This window comes from Lampetra fluviatilis, chromosome 17 (genome assembly GCF_964198595.1).
Source record: "Lampetra fluviatilis chromosome 17, kcLamFluv1.1, whole genome shotgun sequence".
Lineage (NCBI taxonomy): Eukaryota > Metazoa > Chordata > Hyperoartia > Petromyzontiformes > Petromyzontidae > Lampetra > Lampetra fluviatilis.
Window position 1 is genome coordinate 13,455,135 of NC_136291.1, and position 22,453 is coordinate 13,477,587.

General features: G+C 47.5%; 1 protein-coding gene across 3 annotated transcripts in view; it reads right to left on the reverse strand.

The window, feature by feature from the left end:
* Window positions 1-1,276: 1,276 nt before the first annotated feature.
* Window positions 1,277-22,453, reverse strand: part of LOC144936949 (PH domain leucine-rich repeat-containing protein phosphatase 2-like) — a 90,907-nt gene continuing 69,730 nt past the window's right edge. For 2 of the 3 annotated variants that reach the window (XM_078864192.1, XM_078864190.1), the window contains 6 exons: window positions 21,162-21,272; window positions 20,242-20,445; window positions 18,922-19,165; window positions 12,143-12,495; window positions 11,454-11,589; window positions 1,277-8,240 (listed from right to left, as the gene is read on the reverse strand). In XM_078864192.1, coding sequence (XP_078720318.1) covers window positions 6,996-8,240; window positions 11,454-11,589; window positions 12,143-12,495; window positions 18,922-19,165; window positions 20,242-20,445; window positions 21,162-21,272 — 2,293 coding nt within the window. In that variant the 3' untranslated portion in view covers window positions 1,277-6,995. The remainder of the gene's footprint in view (window positions 8,241-11,453; window positions 11,590-12,142; window positions 12,496-18,921; window positions 19,166-20,241; window positions 20,446-21,161; window positions 21,273-22,453) is intronic. The other variant, XM_078864191.1, reaches the window with a different exon arrangement.

The following is a 22,453-nucleotide window of genomic DNA, read 5'->3' on the forward strand; positions in this document are numbered from 1 at the left end:
CACTGAAAATGAGTGAAGGCCAGGGCCGCCCCTAGCGGGGGTGCGGGCCCAGGCAGAGGTCGCAATCGGGTACCCGATACCCGTACCCTACCCGATACCCGGCTACCCGTACCCGGCCGGGTACGGGTACCGCTTTGCGACCCTGGTGCGACCGGGTATGGGTACGGGTAGGCCGTGAGTCACTGGTGAGTAACCGTTTGTCACTCATTTCCCAACGTCTTGCCTCTTCTCACAATTCAAGTTCCTAGAATCAACCCATCCGCGCCTGCAACATGGCTTCATCCCAGAGGTCGCAATCGGGTACCCGTACCCATACCCTACCCGATACCCGGCCGGGTACGGGTAGCCGGGTATCGGGTAGGGTACGGGTACCCGATTGCGACCCTGGTGCGGCCGGGTACGGGTACGGGTAAGGAATCAAAACCCGTTTGCTATCTCTGGGCCCAGGGCAACTCACACCGCGTGTGGGCCACCCCACCCCCAAAGCGCGGGGCCCGGGGCAGTCGCCCGATTCACCATGTAGCCCAGGGGACGGCTCTGCGTAAGTAAGTAGCGCTTCTGTCTCCCTTTATGGAGACAGAAACGTGTCTCTTGATGCCCCGAGCAGCATAAACCTTTATACATCGAGGACACGGCACGGGGAGGGGTCACGTGGAACGGACAGTGCCTTCCGATCCCCAACACCCCCTAAGGGGTTAAGGTTGGAGGGGGGGCGAAGAGAAGGGGGGGGACCCCTGTCCAGCCCGAAGCGGCTCATCTGACAAACAATTTCATTGCTTTTTAAGTTTCTGAAATGCCTGGTACAGGATGGAGATCCATAGTGATCTGGCTGCCACCTGATGCCAAATGTCGTACTCAGATTGTAAATGTGGTGGACTTACTCTCCAACACACCGGTGTGATGTATAAGTAACGAATTGGCATGTTCTGTTTACGAGACAACTTTACTAATTATCCGTGTCGGGTGGTGGCGGGTTTAACGACACATTAATATTTACGTGATCTAACCCCAAAAAAACTTCTGTATTATCCATGGTGATCAGTCGAAAGGGTGTCCTGTTGACCACCAAATGTATGACAGCCAGTGGCTTGGGGCTCGAATGGAGATGCGTGCCGGCCGGCCGGCCCATTACTTGAGAGAGGGAGGTCAGAGCCGACATTGAATGACATTGAAACTTCTTTGCAGTGCATAATATTGTTCGCAAAATCCCTGGACCACACGGATGTTCAACACCATACCCTTAATCCATGAGACATTGCAAAGGCTTGCATTTCATTAGATGATTTTTTTTATTTGATGATATGCACTAAAGATACAACAAAATGTGTTAGGCTGATAAATATGCCCTATACAGGTACATAAACCTGATTCAATGTTGCACAAAAAATGGAATGTTAAACACCCACGGCTGTACTGTGCAGTTCTTTTCCCTTTCGTTATGTTGGAAACTATGTTAAGCTGATTTTCTTTTTTTAAATAACGTTGAGTTTCTGCAAATGCAAGGAACAAATTCGTAACACAGTACTAAACAATAGCTGTGCAGATCTCTCTCACGATATATATACTCTGTCATGTACACAACAAAATCAATATCCCAGATCATAAATCATACCGATAGGAAATAATGGATGTTAAACACAATTACGAAAATAAAGATGTATTTACACATGGCGAGTGATCAGTTGTATACATCAGTGAAACATGGCATCCCATGCTCAACCCCAAACTCCAAACATTCCCCCTGCGCAGCCGCGCATAGTGCCTCATGTGTCACTCACGCCTGTCAAGTCGCCTCCAAGTCAGCGGGGACACAAACACGTCCCATTGCAGCCTCTGTAATGACCACCGGCAGCATCTGCAATGCAGTCCTGATGCTATACCCTTTCACATACGTATGTACATCGAGTACGAACTCTGCCAATGAAAAATTTCGTGGTTTGCGTATGTACACACCTGCATGCATTAGCAGACCACAAAGGAAGCAAAGGGTCAAAGTCGTGGTTGTGTCCTGCTCAGTTGGGTTTGAGTTAACAGCTCTTCATTGCCATGACCAGACAGTCACCACGAGTCCAGACAGTCACCACGAGTCCAGACAGTCACCACGAGTCCAGACAGTCACCACAAGTCCAGACAGCCACCACAAGTCCAGACAGCCACCACAAGTCCAGACAGCCACTACTGGTCACACTCGACACACAACACACGACACATGCGCCCATAACACAATCGCTTCTCTCAGAGAATAACATTATTTGTCAACTCCTAAGAGTTATAAAATAATTGTCAGGGTTTTTTTGTTCCCCCCCCCCCACCCATCATTAGAACCGATGTCTATAGCAGAAATATATCACTCTGGGGAATATCCAGGAGCAGAACAGAACATTGGGGAAGAAAACTATATTTTCCATGGAACCAAAATGTAAGCAAAGCTCATGCTCTTCTCTACAATTGTGGCTTGCAGGACAACGACCAATCCAGAACACAACGCATCGATCACGTTCCTTCAGCCTCAACATTCGCGATTAATAAAGGCCATTATGTATTGCAGTGCTGGCTTCAGAGTTCAAAGTCGATTAGTGGCACAAAATGACTGCAACCGTCTATAGCCTGGCAGGGGCGATGACCAGTGCGAGACCGTCGCAACCCATGTACTCCCCGTGGCGTGGAACTGTTAAGAGAAACGTGCACGACTCGACGACATAATAAGCACTCTATGGTTGACAATGAATGTTATCGGACACCAGAAAAAAGTTATTTCAAGTGTGACTCAAGTAGGAGACAGCACGAGTGACAATTCGGGGGGGGGGGGTCACATTTTTAGTCAATTTCAATTGCACGAGGTAAGGTCATTTAGAAGCGATGGGAACCTTTGGGCTCTCCGAGCCACGGGTGTTCAGTGTTAATCCGTAGAATCGTAAAGATATCACCGGGAATGTAAAGGTAGTCCGAAAGCAGCAAGAGGCGGAAGCTCCGATACACCGCGGACGTGTTCAAACGACCACCAAGGAGCGCATTCATTAACGCAGAGCAGGAGCACCCGTACATCACTCCCGGCGAGGTGCCGCGAGGTGCCGTGCACGGCCCCACGCTCCCAATTTACGGCGCCCTCACAATCAGGAAAAAAACCCCAACTGCACAACCATGTGCTGTATGTATCAAAAGCAGTCACTCTTGACAGCCAATCGATAGAAGCCCGCGCCCTGCTGGTGCCGGTCCCCCGGGGACTACTCACGAGCTGGGTGATGAGGCACAGCCGCTACCCGGCTCTGTTGAAGGCAATCAAAAAGCGCCGCGGCATTGCCTAATAAAAGCGCGAGTCGTGCTTCTCGGCACGAACACCCCTGTTAACTAATGTCTCGCTGTTGAGGGCACGACGCTTCAGCCTCTCCCCATCTGTGTGCATCTAGGGGACACCTTGCATGCAGGATGTCCGAGGGTGAACAACCAGCGACTTCCACCAGTTTCAATTCAGTGATATAGCTGCATTCCCTTTTAATGCAGAATCATAAAAGTAGTGTCTCAAAAAACTAGATCTGGGTTTCGTCTTAAAGTCTACAATGCAGTATACACACACAAATATATAGCAATCATTCAAATGTGTGCAGCTCATTACAGTATTCATGATGTTGATGATTAACACCGAGGAACACCAGTTGACACTCGTCAACTTTTGTGGGAGAAGGCCAATAATTCTGTTGCTGCGTTTTGCATTCTGGAAGTGTTTTTTCATAATCCCTTTGTGTTTGATTTGCAGGCTTTGTTTGCCAGACGGGTAACACCGAGCACTTTCACGTTCAATTCCATACAACATCAAAGCAGTTTTTATTTCGTAAGTTCTCAACTTCGTTAGACCATGCCCTGCAGTATTGGCAGCCCACCACACGAATGTGGGAAACGGTATTCGCCTCGTTATTCACGAACTTGCTGTCCGTCATTTTGGCCATCCGCGAATCACATCTGGAACTCTGCACGACTCCATCGAGAAAGAGAGAGATAATGTGATGAGAGAATGTGATGCAAGAAAGTGATGAGAAAATGTTCATGTGCTTAATTGCTTATTTATGTATTTAAGGTAATTCATTCAAAATGTAGGTTTTCGAATCCAATATCGTTATCCGCGAAATGTGCTATTCACGAGCATCCCCAGAACGTACCCTTCGCGAATAACGAGAGAAGACTGTATCTGTTATTTTTCAATACGGTATAACTCTTCTATCCTTTACACAGCGGCGCTCAACTCGCGGCCTGCGTGTCAAGTGGCTCGCAAAGGCCCTTGTGGAGTGGCTGCTGATCCATGGCTCAGCAGCCACAGAGAGATACAAGTTCACGTGAAAGATGAGAGAAATAAGAGACGGTGGTGAGAGAGCTTTAGAGAAGAGATAATGATTAGTGAGGATGAAAATTAGATAAATGAGAGATAAATGTGAGACCTGGATACAAAACAGTCGTGATCACACATTCAGATGTTATATGATGGCATGTGACCCACCAGCACAGCTGAGATATGGTTGAAGAACCCGGCTTTATACCAGAAAGGAATTCCTGCAGATAATCAGCGTACAGAGTTGACAAGATGTCACAGCTGAGGGATGCAAGATCATGAGTGTCTGTGATGAATTCAAAAGTACTTGGATTAATCTCTTGTTAAAATATCACATCACCCAAATAGAATGAGAAGACACCTAAGTGTTCTTCTACTCACCGACTTTCCGTAGGCTACAACATTGATTATATGCACAGCTTTTTGCTGAAACTATTTTATACGTCAGTAAGTTAGGTGGAGGTATCCATAACAATGCTCTTTCTGTAAAATGGCCTGCATGCTTTAGTGCTGCACAGAAGGCTGATTTGGCATAAGCAAGACATCAGTTGCAGTCAAATAGACCATAATATAAGAGCAGTCCAAGCCAGCGTCCAAGTTAGTTAAAAAAAAGTTAATTGAACATAAAACGTGTGCAGCCGGATTGATACGATGGCGAATGCTCATAATCATTGTAGTTTTGGCAAAACCATGCCAAAGTATACAGCCAAATATGGGACCAAACACCTTAATCCAGCTCTCAATCTAGCCCTCAAGTGTATTAGCTTGGGCTAAGGTTACATGGCTGGTAATAATTATTTCTACTTCTTCCCCAATGGGATTATGATTATTGTAAATCCTCGTAAGGTCATTATTATTATTTATCCAGGAAATCCTCACCGAGCCTCAATATTCTCATTCAGAAGGGTGCTGTCAAGTTTTCGCAGAAGGGGGCAATGCTGCTGTGTGTAATCCCAAATGAGTCATTTGCAGGCTATTCTTTCAACATTGGGATGTTTTGGTTAACACCGGTTACATCGATTGATTTTAGCTAATGGGAGGAAACTGGAGAACCCGGAGGAAACCCATGCTGAACAGGGGGAGAACATACAATCTCCACACAGAAAGGCGCCAGTCGGGAATCAAACCCAGGACCTTCTTGCCGTGAGGTGCAAGCGTTACCCACTGCGCCCAAACATGACCTGCAAAAAACGACACAACGGTTTGTGTAGGATGATCACAACTATCCGTTTGTGCTAACGTATAAAGGTATGTCACTGGGCATCCGCTGCCGGATGACGGTGTGAGCCCATGAGTGTCAGCAGCAGCTCAGAGGGGGGCCACACACGTCTGCCAGCGCGCGAGTCGAGAATAAAAGCGTTAAAAAAAACACACTTCCAAAGACAAGGGGCAGTATGAAAATACACCGTATTGTTAGTTATCAACTATAATCATGACTTCTCTACAAGGCTTTACTCACAAACTACTTGCCATTTTGTCGAAAATAATCTACGGCATCTTGAAAAAGTATAGTATTAAAAAAATACACATCGATACCATTGGTGCATGTGTCACAGATAATCAACCAAACTCCAAATTGAAACGACAAATATCTGAGCACTCAAGGCAGTGGTGACCTTGAGCATAAGGAGAGACGGGCGAGGGATCTCCTCTGACTGGATGCTCAAGTGATGCTAAATGCATAGTGTTTGGGGTATTTTTCAACCAGCAGCAGCGGCAGCAGCATCTACACCTGCAGCTTCACCGAAGAGCATTGCCACGCTGGCAAAAGAGAATCCAACAGAGTCAAAGCGGCAGTCATACCTCCTCACGCACACACACACTGGGTGTAGCCATATTAAATGCAGGAGAAACAGCGATATTTAAAGCCTTATGAGTGAACAGTCTATCATTGTCCCTTCATTTCAGTCACGTGGTGATGTCATTTGGACTGTGCTGTTTTCCCAACTTATACTGTACAGTAATGACGTGGAAAGGACGCAGAACAAAGGTCTCCCTCCCCTTTCCGTAGCCCTTTGGTTGAGTTGGCCGTGGATGAATTGTAAAGTGCAATGTCTCGGATGCCACAAGCTGCCAATGGAGCGGAGTAAATACATGTTAAAACTCTCGAGCATTCAACATTGCTTAATTCTACTTGAATGGCTGCTGTGAACACTTGCGACTTAAGCACGGGACGGGGGAGAGGAGGCGGGGGGGGTTACAGGCCATTGGAACTGAGCTGCGCATAAAGTCCAACGGTCTCCGGTCACGTGGGTGTCACGTGTTCACATCTCTTATACAGTAATTCGATGCTCATATCACAGACGGGAGCTACGCACGCGAGTCGGCACTAAGGTATGTCGTCGATTATGACTGGAACCTTTCACATGCAAGTCCTGTAAATGTTAAATAAAGTTGGTGAGATTTTACTTTCAGTGCAATTTTTCCACATTCGATGTAGAGATCCGACTTACGTTTGTTATTGCAACTATTGCTCCATATATCTGCTACTGCTTTCACCAGATGTTCCGTACATACCTAACAGGGTTCCATCTTCATGAGCTCCAACTGGACCCAACCATAGGTCATCATAAACATTCAACAAAACAGTACTGATTCCAGCGTTGGTGCATCTATAATGTACAAGCTCCAGGTACTCTTTGACTTTTAAAATAAAACTTAGGGAACAGTTTTGTTAGAGTGCAGTGTCATAAACATCTTGTTGAATTAACGCCTCTCTCCTCTCTTGCTGTAGCTTCAGCGGCTGCTTCATCTGCTGCTGCTCAACTTTCTGTTGCTCGGTAGCTTTCTGCTGATCTTGCAGCTTCTGCTGCTGCTGGTATTGCCGGATCTGTTCCCTTACTTCCTCCTCCAGCTCCGGCGGGACGATGAGTTCATCGTCCGGGTCCGGCCCGGGTGCCGGCTCCGACACGAAGTAGGCGGAGCGCTTGGGGCGTGCAGGGGCTGCGTCGCTCGCCACGATCACCTCCATGAGGCCCTGGCCGCAATCGGGCGTCACCACGGAGCCGTTGCGGCGCCCGCGCCCCAGGGTGCTCGCGCCGCCATTGCAGTGCGGTGCCGAGATGCATCCCGAGCGCGTGGCCGCGGCGCCGGCGGCGCCCGCGGAGGAGGAGGACGCGACCAGGCCACCGCGGCCCAGCCCGGCCACGAGGGGGACATCGCGGCCGCTGAGAAGGTCGGAGTGACTCTGGATCCTCCTCAAGATCTTCTTGCTGCACCGCCCCATTCCCAGGGTGGCGTCGCCGCTCCTGCTGCCGCCGCTGCCGCCGTTTGCCTTGCTGTGGCCTTCGGCGACCGCCAGCCAGCGCGCATTGCTCCCGTTCATGACCTTCCTGCCGCCGCTACCTCTGTCGCACCAGGAGGGCTCCAGCTTGCTCTCTCGCGACCGATCGCACCCCTCCGATTCGCCCGCCTCGCCGTCGCGCTTCTCGGAGGCCGCCGCCGCCGCACTGCTCGACCTGGGCTCGTGGGCGCCGGGCGGCTTCTCGGAGCACGCCACGGAGGTGTCAGCGCGGAGCGAGATGACGATCCCCTCGTCGCTCGTCTCGGAGGACGTCACCGAGAGGGTTTTGAGCGATCGCGACGAGGGCCCGGCTAAGGCGCACAGCGGGTGCACGTCGGCCTCCACCTCCAGCCGCTGTCCCCCGCCGCCCATCTGCAGACAGTACAGAGGGTTGGCGTCGCTACCCCCGCCGCCGTTGGCGCCGTTGGCGCCGTGACCGTTGGTGGCGCCGACTCCACTGCCGCCGCCGCTGCCGCACCCCGTGTCCTCGTCGTCGCTGCTGTCCAGGCCCGGATCGGAGTACGCGCTCGAGAAGGTGGCGGCCGACATCTGCCGCTGGAAGGTGCGCGCAGAGGCGCTCGGGTGGAGGCTGCATCGGCGCTCGGAGAGCTGCAGAGATGGCACCGAGCCTCCCACCTGCAGAATGCACACACAACACATACACACGTTATGCAATACACCCATAATACAGGTTTTCTGGGTGTTAAACTAAGCAACACACGTTACACAAACACAAAGATCCCCCACGCAGCCATTAACTGTTGGGGCAAGTGCTGTTAGTGAGCACCTTTGAAGGCTGGCACAACACAAGAGGGAGTGGGTGGCCAACACCATACCTGGCCATCTTTGTCTCCCCAATGCTGTTTACATACCGCACAAGGTACTTATTTAAAGCTGAGCAGACTTAGGGGAGGCCCAGAACCACTTTAGATATTCGCCACCGATGTTGGCTGTGAGCAGGGAATTGACTAGGGTTGCCGAGCTCGCAGAGCAGTGCGATAGCCATTGCGCCACTGCTCCCCCACAAACAAAAAACGAACACGCACAACTCGTCACACGTGTTACACACACACGCAGGGCCTGTAATGAGATTTCCAATCTCAACCACGCACGCACATGCACACACAAGAGGACACACACTTTGACCTCCATCTAACACACCGCAATTAGCTGTGAGCCCTTCATTTCAGAATCTGAATTTATATATTTTTTGGCCACAAGAAATATTTGTTTAAATGATAGATCAGTGAACTCTCGTGGTGATTCATCTTTTCTACAGCACCAGTGGTAAATCTTGGTTCGCGTAATTCAATGTGCCGGCACAAATCTCAAATTAATCAAATAATTTCATTCCTGCTGTGTTCTGCATTAAATATCCTAGTCCTTAAAACAAAAATAATCCGTGTGTTTCGATCGTCTCAACTTGTTGTAAAACTTCCAAAAGCGTAATTGGATCTTATATAGTTATGCTATAATGATTTCAACTCGTAACATGCCACACAGTATTCGCTCGCAGAGAGAGGACGACTCATGAGGAACCACAGACGAGCAGGAGAGCAGCCATGCCATGAGCCGGCACAAAGAATTTCCCAAGGTCTGTAGTCCTCTATATAGTAAGATGTTATCAGCAATTCAGCGAGTCTTTACACGTGGGAGGAAACTGGAGCACCCTGAGAAAATCCACACGTGCGACGGAGAAACATTCTATTCCATAGGGACGGAACCGGTGGAGTCCACATTTGTGCTTTATTGCCTTCTCCTGCCAGAGCCAGGTTATGGCTCCTCCATGCCCATGGGGAGGGAGCTTCACAACATACGTGCCATCAACCAACCCTCCTCGCCTCCCACACGTAAACACTCACGGATTGGCCGATAACTATTTAACATCGAGGACCACAGAGCTTGGGCGATTGTTGGCACCGGCTCAAGGAGTCGTTCTCTCTCTTTGACAGCGAGTGAATACTGTGTGGCAGTGCGTTACGAGTTAAGATATCATAATGTTGTGGGCTAGTTAAGGCCAGGCCGCCATGGAGAACCACGGCATCATCCACTGCCTTCCCTAGCAGCAGGGCATTACACACTGTATACTGATAATCCCCCCACACGTACGGCAGAGCTCACGCGACCCAAATCTCACCGGCGATCACACTCCATGTGGGAAAGGCCGGCCACTCACTACAAGTCTTGCAAGGGGGTTTATTCAAAATATCTTATCTAAAACATTCGTGGTTACTAAGACTACTCTGTAATAGAATAGAAATGAAATTAGCAGAACGCACAGTTACACTCAAACATGCCGAGAACAATTCACACATTTATTTTTTTGAATGGACGTATGAACAGCTTCCCATTAGTATTTAAGTTAATGAAAATATATTTTAATCGTTGAGCTATCATTTGTGTTCTATCATTTGTGGCCAGGTCGCTCCAGAAAAATAAGCTCACTGGGCTTTACCTGGTAAGATTAAAAAATATAGTTTGGTTTTATTCATATATATATTATAAAGTAACTTGTTTACCTTTCCTATACTTTGCACTCCTTTTGTGCTTATGTATTGTTTGTTGTTGTAATGTTCTGACATGCCCCGACTGGATATATGTGAAAAAGAGCTTTATAGTTAATCAGATTCCTCCAATATGAATACATATTTTTTACATCATAAAATGTCCCCCAAAATCTCCCACCTGTGAGTCCGTCCACCTCGCTACACCCCCCAGCTCCCCACATGGAAGAAATGCCACCCCCCCGCCAAAGCGCTAGCCTGTTATTTTTCTAGGATAAACCAGTGTTAATCATCATTACCTTCTACTGTTCCCATGGGTTCAATCGAATTGAATGAGCATCTAAAGGTATTAATCCCCTTTCCTGCCCGTTCCATTCCTATTTAACTATTTAACTAAACTTGAGAATGCACTCATAATTCGTTTCTTTTGGGATAAATCGTGTCATGATAATGTCAAGTAGAGCCACAACAAGCCTCCACTACCCGACAAAGCCAAGCAAATAAATTTGTCACGTGGATAAATATGCAAAGTGGGTCTGTTGTTTTCAACAAACTGGAATGTTTAAAGGCAAGTAATATTTGAACAATGTTATGAAGCGGTGTTTTATGTAAATGTATGATTGGTTTTAAAGTTGTGATTTTATAACATTTAAACGTGTACGTATTTCAAATAAATGTTAGATAAATCATTTTTAATTTTGTATGTTTGAAAATGTATGAACAATTTTGGATTGTTTTCAGATGTTCGGGTCACGTACATTTTGTACCAATGTCTTCACGCGAACAACAGTTGCAGGGCACGTTGCCATATGACACCACTTTCGGCAGCAAAAGCGATGTCACATTCGTGACTTCACGTGACATTTTTGTATCAATCTGAAACAGAACGTGTCTTCTGATCGTCCAAAATATCATATCTAGGCCTGATTTTCTGACTTTCTAGACGAGTCCAAAAACCGGTGAGTACTAGATTGGAACTCGCAGTGAGTGAGAGTAGAGGAACTCCAGCAGACGTTCTGCATTACCAGCACTCTAAAATAAACTATTTACATTTTAGCAGGTAAGGCACATTGACCTATAGTGCTCTTTTTTCAGAAGCAACCCGGCCACGAATTACAGCTCAACGAAGTGGCTTATCATATAGAATTTAATTTCGAACTGTGGACGGAAAAAATAGAGGACCCGGAGAAAAATCCACATGACCACGGGGAGAACATCGCAAACTCCAAATATACAGCAGGCGTCAGGATCGGAATCGGAATCGAGCCCATGACCTCCTGCATACCAGGCGAGGGAATTAACATCTCGCCACTGTAGCACGGCAAAGCTCGGAGGCAGCACTTACCTCCACAAGGCCCAGAGACGGCGGCTGCTCGTCAGAAGCGGTGGAGCCAACCTCGCTGCTGACCTCTGACCCCGCGACTTCGCTGCTCACCTCGCTGCTCAGCTCCGAGAACGCTCCGCTGCTGCTCCCTCCGCTGCTTCAGGATGTTTTCCCCGAAAGAAAAAGTGAATAATAACTCATCCAAACAAGTCAATGCATCAACTCCACTCCTAAACAATCATCATTTGGCATGTAAGTATAGCCATGCTCCGGAAGTCAGCATTGCACACAGGGAGGCCTTTTACTCACTTTCCTCATCGGGGCTTTCACAGCATCACCATTAAACATTTGCTAGACTCATGTAAAATCATAAATAAAATCGATGTTATGCTGAATGAGACCCATATTCTTAGTTACCACTTGGCTCGCGTTTGGATCTGGCTAAAGTGAGCCAACTCAGAGCCATGCGCTTAACTTGAGCCGGCTCTGAGCATGGTCCCGGCCACGCTCAGGAAATCAGTCTGTGCCAAGCCTTTGGCTGAGCTGCTCATGCTTCTTTGGAAGCAACGGAGCGGCTCACGCCCAAGAGGAAACGTGTCACAAGGCGAGCTGAGTCGAGACTCAGAATACAGCTCTAAATGTAGGTTTACGATGCTAGGCCACTCTCCTCTCCACCACAGACCAGCAGCAGCAGCGGTAGGACATCTTACCCATTGTTCACGGCCGTTTCAGCAGAGACAGCATCACAGGTGCAGCAGCCTGCATCCTCCAAGGCGACGCTGAGCCTCACCACCACCACTCCCAGGTTGTCGTGGCAGCCATAGCCCTGGGCGAGCGTAGTGAGCTTCTTGGCGGCGGCCAGTGGGTCGGCGACGTCCCGGATCGCCTCCACAGCCTCGATGGGCGGGAGAAAGGCGGCGAGGGAGCGGCTGCACAGCAGCAGGAGCTCGTCGTCGGGCGTGAGGCGCAGGGCGCGCGTGTGCGGCCGGGGCAGCACCGACGGGTAGAGGAAGGAGCAGCCCAGCAGCCGCGTCACGCTCGTCACCCCACCCACCTTGTTGTCCTGCCGCGCGAACGGATCCGAGCAGCGAAACAGGGGCGGCGTTCAACGTGCGGCACAAGCGGGCAAGCAGGTGGTCGGATGGCAATGCCCGCGTGGTTCCCCCAAGTTAACAAAATAGCCTATTATGGAGCAGTGGGTTCGTTTCCCATTTTTCTATCCCCTGCTTTTTACAACCGCTTTAGTTTATGTTTACTGTATCTACATGCGTCACAGCGCAATGTAACGTGCCCGTGCATTGCCTCAGTAAAAAAACAACCTATTTTACACATTCCGTCAGATGCACGGCCTTCTGGGAGTGCATCATTTCAGCAACATCGGTTCAACACAAGCAATTCAGTGCTGGTGAACTACCAAATGTTTATAGGCAACGGCTCTCTGTTAGATATGGGTCTTAGTTTGATTATTCCATATCATTCATATATGATTTACAGGAGCTTGTATAATCCCCCACGAGATAAACAATACTTGGAGAGCTGTTTTAAAGAGTGGCTTGTATTAAATCTTGACTTAAAGCTTTCGTGACTGCAGGAATTCACATTCTTTGGGTCTTTCGGTAAAGCCACGTAGATAGAAAAATAATACAATTTATAAAAATGATAACAATATCACGACATTTCGATCGCAACACAAGCAATTGTCATCAGGTGAAAAATATAGCGGGAGAGCTGCTGAGGCAGGAAATAATATATTGTCGGGAGCGCTGCTAAGGCAGGGAGTTATAAAGATTTGAGATGGGTGTAGCCCAAGGGTCAGTGGGCGGGGCTAGAGATGTAAATGTAAATCGGGTAAATCTTGACAAACGAAGCTGTGGGGGTGGCCAATGTATTGTGAGATTAGCAGGTCAATGTAAGAAATTTGAAATTTGCATGTATATGTAAGATCGGGTCAATCTTGACCAATGAAGCTGGGGGGGTGGCCATTGTATTGTGAGAGATTAGCATATTCTTAGGTTTTTTCGGTAAAGTCACGTAGGTAAAAAATTAAAATAAATAAAAGGAAAATAAAACAAAATAAAAATAAAAATCACGACGTTTCGGAGGCAACACAAGCCCCCGTCTTCAGGTGGAACCGCCACAGCCACGACAGCTGTATCAAGTAAATGAGAGATCACAAGAGACACCACCCCGTATATATAATGGTTGAGGGGGGAAGGGCCAGGAACGGCACACCTCTTATTAATATGGTAAGGTGAGGCTCAAGACCAAGAATAGACTGCATAACAAAAGACAGAGCCTTTGTCATGGAGAGACGCGGCCTGCAACCAACGCCCAGCCCACATAACAAAAGTGTGAAATAAGAGAAAGAAAAGCAAAACTAAAACTGGCAAAACAAACTGACTGTCTATCAGTAACCTGCAATAGTTGTCTGTCAAATAAGATGGTCCAAATAAGTGTAGTTAAATCCTTTTTGCATGGTTAATCACATCTTTCCAATGATTACTCAGTTTGTAACCCTCATCACGGTTGAAATTATGTCTGTGTTTGTATATTTGTATGGCTTCGTGTACAAACCTTTGATGGTAGCCAAGAGGTTTGCAGAGCACCTTGGTCTCGGAAAAGACAATTTCATGAGAGCCCAGAGTTGTAGCAATGATCGGCAACGGCCGAAGAATCAGTTCTGCCGTGTTTCAGATCTGACTTGTGCTCGCGGACACAATCAGAAACATGACGTTTCGTTTCTCCAATGTAGCAATCACCACAACTGCAACTCAGTTTGTAGACTCCGGGATACTGTAAGTCAGGAATGACATCCTTCACAGATGGAATCAGATCACGGATTGTATGCACTGTACTGAATCAGACTTGGATCTTATGTTTGTTTAGAATTTTGGAGATCTTTTTGGTCACGCCTGCTATGTATGGTAACGTGATAGTTTTGGTCGGAGTTTCATGTGGCTGTTTCTGTATGGTGGGAGAGACAGCTTGGCGTATGGTGCGGTCAGAGTATCCGTTCATCCTGAGGGCCCGATGTACGTGTCTTAATTCACCGGCCAGGTGGTCTTGGTCAGAAATGCCATGGGCTCTGTGGTATAGCGTTTTGATGAGAGAATTCTTTTGAGATGGGTGGTGGTGGGAATCCGGTTTCAAGTAGGAATCTGTGTGGGTGGCTTTCCTGTACACAGAATGTCCCAAGGATCCATCAGGTCTCCACTCAAACAGAATATCCAAGAATGGTAGTTTACCATCTTTCTCCACTTCCATGGTGAATCTGATGGATGGGTGTCTGGAATTGATGTGGTCCAAGAAGTGGTTCAATGCTGGGAGGCCATGTGGCCAGATGACGAAAGTGTCATCCACATACCTCTTCCACAGGGAAGGACGCAGGGTGGATGTCTGGATGGCGTCTGATTCAAACTTTTCCATGAACATGTTGGCTATCACTGGTGACAAGGGGGAGCCCATAGGGGTACCCTCATTCTGTTTGTAGAAGGTGCCATTCCAGGTAAAATAGGTGTTGGTGAGGCAATGCCTAACCAGCACAGGTACATCAGAATTCAATTGTTGTATGAATCTTTATCCATGATGACTGTGGCATTGCCCTTGTCTGCCGAGAGGATGACTATATCATCTCTCTTTTTTAGGTCCGCGAGTTCAGAACGTTCGTTTTTGCTGATGTTACTAGTGGGTTTCTTAGCATTCTTAAGAATAGTAGCAATTTCAGCTCTTGCTACATCCGCATGGATGTGTCCTATGCCTCTGAGGGCTACATCAATCTGAGAAATCACATCCTCTACTGGTATATATTTAGGGGTGACGGCGAAATTTAGTCCTTTGGCCAGTACCGTTTTTAGATTGTCAGAAATTGGGATGTTACTCTGATTAATCACGGTCTTGTTAACATCCAGCTTTGTGATGTGTGGCTCTGGTTTCTTCTTAGATAGGAGGTTGAATTTAGAAATCAGGTTAGCTTTGCATTTGGCTGACATTAAGTCAGCAAAAGCAGAAGTCATGTTATCAACGTGGTTCCAATCGGAAGGTGACATTTTTTGTGTTAACATTAAATGTGTTTGTAAGATAAAGATTCATGCAACAATAAAATCCTGGACCTACTTAATGATGGGAGTCACTCCAAAATTAAAAACGATCCCACTAAAAGCCTAACGACAAAAACCAACAGCATCATCACGAGTTCGACTTCCCTAATCGAACCAAGTAAACGTCCCTCTCTATAACCATCGGCGGCAAGACCTCTCAGCCTCTATGTCTTCCCAAGATCCATAAAGAAGGCACCCCGCTACGACCCATCGTGTCGACGATAAACTCTCCTACCTACAAACTAGCCCGGTTTCTATCAGATACTCTGCTTCCCTTCACAGGCAAGACCTCTTCGGCAGTACTCAACTCAACCCAATTAGTCTCTATGGTTAAGGACATGGTACTATCTCCTGATGACATCCTCGTCAGTTTTGATGTAGTATCTCTGTTTACCAAAGTCCCAGTACCGGACACCCTAACAATAATTGAGGACTTAGTCCAACATGTATTGAATTCTGATGTACCTGTGCTGGTTAGGCATTGCCTCACCAACACCTATTTTACCTGGAATGGCACCTTCTACAAACAGAATGAGGTTACCCCTATGGGCTCCCCCTTGTCACCAGTGATAGCCAACATGTTCATGGAAAAGTTTGAATCAGACGCCATCCAGACATCCACCCTGCGTCCTTCCCTGTGGAAGAGGTATGTGGATGACACTTTCGTCATCTGGCCACATGGCCTCCCAGCATTGAACCACTTCTTGGACCACATCAATTCCAGACACCCATCCATCAGATTCACCATGGAAGTGGAGAAAGATGGTAAACTACCATTCTTGGATATTCTGTTTGAGAGGAGACCTGACGGATCCTTGGGACATTCTGTGTACAGGAAAGCTACCCAAACAGATTCCTACTTGAAACCGGATTCCCACCACCACCCATCTCAAAAGAATTCTCTCATCAAAACGCTATACCACAGAGCCCATGGCATTTCTGACCAACACCACCTGGCCGGTGAATTAAGACACGTACATCGGGCCCTCAGGATGAACGGATACTCTGACCGCACCATACGCCAAGCTGTCTCTCCCACCATACAGAAACAGCCACATGAAACTCCGACCAAAACTATCACGTTACCATACATAGCAGGCGTGACCAAAAAGATCTCCAAAATTCTAAACAAACATAAGATCCAAGTCCGATTCAGTACAGTGCATAAAATCCGTGATCGGATTCCATCTGTGAAGGATGTCATTCCTGACTTACAGTATCCTGGAGTCTACAAACTGAGTTGCAGTTGTGGTGATTGCTACATTGGAGAAACGAAACGTCATGTTCCTGATCGTGTCCGCGAACACAAGTCAGATCTGAAACACGGCAGAACTGATTCTTCGGCCGTTGCCGATCGATGCTACAACTCTGGGCTCTCATGAAATTGTCTTTTCCGAGACCAAGGTGCTCTGCAAACCTCCTGGCTACCATCAAAGGTTTGTACACGAAGCCATACAAATATACAAACACAGACATAATTTCAACCGTGATGAGGGTTACAAACTGAGTAATCATTGGAAAGATGTGATTAACCATGCAAAAATGATTTAACTACACTTATTTGGACCATCTTATTTGACAGACAACTATTGCAGGTTACTGATAGACAGCCAGTTTGTTTTGCCAGTTTTAGTTTTGCTTTTCTTTCTCTTATTTCACTTTTGTTATGTGGGCTGGGCGTTGGTTGCAGGCCGCGCCTCTCCATGACAAAGGCTCGGTCTTTTGTTATGCAGTCTATTCTTGGTCTTGAGCCTCACCTTACCATATTAATAACAGGTGTGCCGTTCCTGGCCCTTCCCCCCTCAACCATTATATATACGGGGTGGTGTCTCTTGTGATCTCTCATTTACTTGATACAGCTGTCGTGGCTGTGGCGGTTCCACCTGAAGATGGGGGCTTGTGTTGCCTCCGAAACGTCGTGATTTTTATTTTGTTTTGTTTTATTTTACTTTTATTAATTTACATTTTTTACCTACGTGACTTTACCGAAAAAACCTAAGAATATGAATCCTTGCAGTCACGAAAAGCTTCAAATCTAGAATTAAGAGATTAGCATGTCAATGTAAGAATTTTGCTTGTAAATGTAAGCTCGGAGAGAACTCAGAAAGAGGAAAAGGATGGCAAGCCGCCATTTACTAACACAGCTAAGGGTGGCTGTGTTCGTGAATGTAACTCAGAGAGTCGAAAATAACTGCTCACATAGGCAGGTAGGAAGGGAACAACACAGCCAGTTATGACCTAAGCTGGTTAATAACATCCTTTCAATGATTGCTCAGTTTGTACCCATCTTCTCGGTTGAAAATGTGTCTGTGTTTCTATATCTGGATGGCTTCATGAACGAATCTTTGCTGATAGCCAGTGGGTTTGCAGAGTACCTTCGTCTTGGTAAAATTAATTTCGTGTGTGCCCACAGCGTTAAAACAATGATCAGCCACGGCCGAGGTATTGGTCCTACGGTGTTTCAGATCTGCCTTATGTCCACGAACACGGTCCGAGATATGTCGCTTAGTTTCCCCAAATGTAACTGCTGTCGCAGACACAGCTTAGTTTGTAGACACCGGGGTATTGCATGTCAGGGATCACATCCTTCACAGATGGGATCAAATCACGAATTGTTTGTACTGTGTAGAATCGTACCTGGATCTTGTGTTTGCTCATGATCTTGGAAATAGTTTTGGTTACCCCTGCTATGTATGGATTGTAAAGGGAGGTTCATGTGCTTACTAGGCCTATGACTGCAATGCAGTTAACAGTATCCATGGTTATACAAACAGCAAGGCTCCACTAACACAATGGTCATTTCAGTGCAGAGATTGTATCGCTTCGACTACAGCAATCCTGGGACGGTGGCATGACCCAGAAGTAGATGTTGCTGCTCGTTGTATGTATGTATGTATGCTGAACTACTTTTACACCATATGTAGCCAACCATGTTCATCTCTCGTTTACATCCTTGAGCCGGTTAAGGGTAACTCCGCATTGCTATGGTGGGGCCGAGTCTATCCATAGGACAGTCAATGTAAACTTCGCCACAAGGCGATACCTATTTTTATTTTTTAACGCCGGACAAACGATGAGTCAAGTCAGCCTCCGACTAGTTGAACTCGCAAGCCCCCCGATCACAAGCCACTCGCTCCACCGCTGGAGCCACCGCGTTGCGCGGAGGCAAGAAAGCAGGGCGGCGTGCTTGATTTACAGTGGCACTGAAGGGACCAGACTACGACGCTCGCCGAGATCGTGCTCAATTTGCGGCAAAAAAAAAAAACCCTGTCCCGTCAACACGCACGTCGCCGTTTGACGTCGACGGCACAGAAGCTTAGAGCCGACCGGGAGAGGAACGCCATGGCGCGCCGCCCCCCACCCCACCCCGCACGCTTTGCCCCGGTCTGCACCTCCGTAATGATGGCGTTGATGCCACGTAGCCTCTCGCGTTCCTCCCGGCACTCGGTGAGTGTGAAGTCGGGAGTCAGGGACACGGTGCAGCCGGCGCGGCACAACAGCACGCGGCAGCTCCCAACGTTGCCGGCCGTTAGCGTGAGACGCCCGCCGCCTCCGTTGCCGGCTTCAGGGAGATCCCTGCGGAGGTGGCACAGCACCGCCGAGGCGCCCAGCTTCTGCCCCGCCGTGCCGAGCTTCCTGGAGGGACACGGCCGTGGAACGCGTTCGCCCGGCGAATGGCGAAAAGTTAAGGAAGGCGACCACACAACGCGGTTCTGGAAAAAGTGCAGGGAAATGGCAGTCGTGCACAGCTGGTAGACCAGACAGTACAAAGCAGCTCACGCATGGGCTCCTTCTGCTTCTTATGAAGTGATTTAATATACAGCTCCAATACAAGTGAAATTTCAAGGGAAAACAATAAAGACAAGTTCTACGGAAAAAGCGAATTGCTTCTGCCCCAGAAAAGGGAAGTTATGTGACTTATTTATACTCTACCCTCTCCATTATATTTTCATCAGCAGCCTTGGCTTTGTCAATGACCGTCCCCCAAAGAAGTAATAGCAAATTGTACGGCTGCTCAAATGAGAAGCGTGTAGTAAAACAGATTAAATCCATTCAACCAGCAAACAGCCCATAAAGACACTTTCTTTCACGGGAAAAATTTAGAACATTTTGTTTCCCAAAATAAAAACAGATGCGTCGTCTGGGGAAAAGAACCATCCGCAGTATTAAAAGAGAATGGCAAAAAAATGTGCAAAAAGTTGTTCTTGCCAACATTGAATACGGTGCTAAATTGAATCCTCACACTGTTGTGTTTCTCCTGTGCAAAACGAGCAGGTAAGCAACACGCGTGTTGCTACATCATGTTAAGATAGCAAGAGCGATTATTTCAAGACATTGTTCCGATTCAAAGCCATCAATTTTCACTTCAATAGAAAAAAACACACTAAAAGCGAGGCTATGCAGCTCAATGTCCAATGGCCGAGCAATATCAAAGCAATATCTCAAAACCCCACAACTCTCATCTGTGTGAGTGTCCAGCGAGGTGCAGTGTCTCTCCCTCTCACACGTGTGAGTGTCCAGTCAGTGCAGTGTGTGTCTCTCATACTTGTAAGTGTCCAGTCAGGTGCAGTGTGTGTGTCTCATACTTGTGAGTGTCCAGTCAGGTGCAGTGTGCGTCTCTCTCACACTTGTGAGTGTCCAGTCAGTGCAGTGTGTGTCTCTCACACGATGGAGTGTCCAATCAGTGGAGAGTGTGTGTCTCCCTCTCATACTTGTGAGTCCCCAGGAAGGTGTAGAGCATGTGGTCCTCGCTGGACGACGCGGGAGCTCGCTGCATCTCCTCGCTCAGCACGTCCCCCATGGTGCACTGCAGCAGCCGCGGCACCTCCACGTTGCGCTCCCCGTCGAAGACCCCGTAGAGGGCCTCTCGAGCGTCCTCGCCGAACGCGCCCGACGCCAGCGACGACACGCACAGCCTGGGTCCCACATGCAAAGGCGGCGATGAGCGCTCAGCTCGCTCGCGAACATCACCGCTGCTTGAGCAGAGGTCGCATCTCATCGTTATTGCTTAGCGATGTTAAATTGAACGATGTCAAAAAGGAGGCAGTTCTGTCTCACGTTTGCAAAATAAAAACACGCAACAGATGATTGGTACAGTAGCAAACACACGTGGTGCATCTGCCAGTCATCTCAGTCGGTTAACCCGTAACACCTGGGTCTGTCCCATGACCTCCTACAAGTGAGGCTTCCGACACTTCACGTGGCTTCAAAGTGCACCTAGCTTGTCACAAGCTCTGCGGTGACTTCACCGCCACTTAGTGCATGTTGATGTATAAATGTGTGAGTGTTTACGTGTGTGTGAATGACATTTGATTGTAAAACATCGTCTACTCAGCAGATATACGCTTGGCATCGGTTATCTCCGCTGTGGGAAGTGAATGATAGCGTTGTGCACGGCCGGCTTTAGTTTGCTGCAGAAAAATCAGGAAAATATGCCAATCCCACAAAGCCAAAGGCAACGCATAACCAACACACGTGGACACATTGTGCATACACCTGTGTGCAAGCACAGTGAATGTGATGGAGATTGTTCTATAAACAAAAAATGTCAGAAAATGAGGCAATTGAGATAATGCCAAACCCCGCGAGGTTGTGGCTGCTAATGTTACGATGAAGACCATGAGCATCTCACTTTTTCCTTTGCCCTAAAGTCTCGGCGCAGCCGTGGCTCCAAATTGGTGACTCTGCCGCATCTCCGGGCGGCAAGGTCGGACGGGGATCGATCTTCAGGCAGGTGATGTGGCTGAGGGAAAAACAATGCAACATCGGCATGAGCAACGGAAGGATTCATCCACGGCACCGCCTTGCCCGTCCAGTGAGACGCGGCCACGCAAGCGATCCACAAAGCGTCCGGAGCACACGTACAATACCTACAGCGTCCAACGCATTAATGGACTTTTAATTACCAGGCAAAAATCAATGCTCAATTGAATTAGCAGAAGATACACAGAGGCTTTTATTTAGCCTTGTCAAGCAGTTTGAGTGTTAAGTGATCATACAAAACAGGCTAAGGCAACATTAACCAAACGCAGTTCTGAATCATGGGCGACAACCTGGGATTTTTTGTAATTTAAATTAGGTTCATATCAAAATGGCAACATACATTTTCAATGTACTATTCAGGAATAAAACTCACCCTGTGAGTAGCTGATATTTTTTCACATCAAGGTCTAACAGAGCAACCTGACCTTGGATCCACAATGATCTTATTCAATTTCTCCAGACAATGTTAAAAGCTTGGAATTAATTATAAGAGGTGAGCAACCTCAGTGCTATTTAATGGGCATTAGTCACCCAATAGGCTAAGCAGCACAAGTGTTTTCCATGAGATTCAATATATGTTCACGAGATTACAGCACAAAATGAGCTCTTCTTCCTAATCTGCTAACTCGTAAAGCCCGTCTCAAACCTGTACCGCAAGATAGGGATTTTCTGCAGTGTCAGCGGCTAATGTGTCTACCAGCAAGAGGTCACATGTTGTGACGGAGAAATGCGCAAGACAAGAGTCTATTTTAAGTCAACGAGCAATGATGGACTTACAATTGCAGTATGCTGTCCGGATGCATGTTAATCTACCTGGTGTACCCATTAAAGTGTTTTTCAAGCGGATTATTATTGTTAACACTGATGCCTTACAGCAAGAAGGACCTGATTTCGATTCTTAACTCGCGCGCCTTTCTGGTGTGGTGTAGAGTTTGTAAGTTCCCCCCTGTTCTGAGTGGGTTTCCTCCAGATTCTCCGATTTCCTCCCATAACTACAATCACACTACGTAACCGGTATGTGTGTACACATGTTGAACTTATTTCGAACTGTACGTTGCCAACCGTTTTAATCGGAGGTGCGGGGAAAAGACAACCCAACTAAACACAAAAGCAGTTCTAAAAGAAGTTCTTTTTAACCTAGATTTTTTTCAATCTATCGGC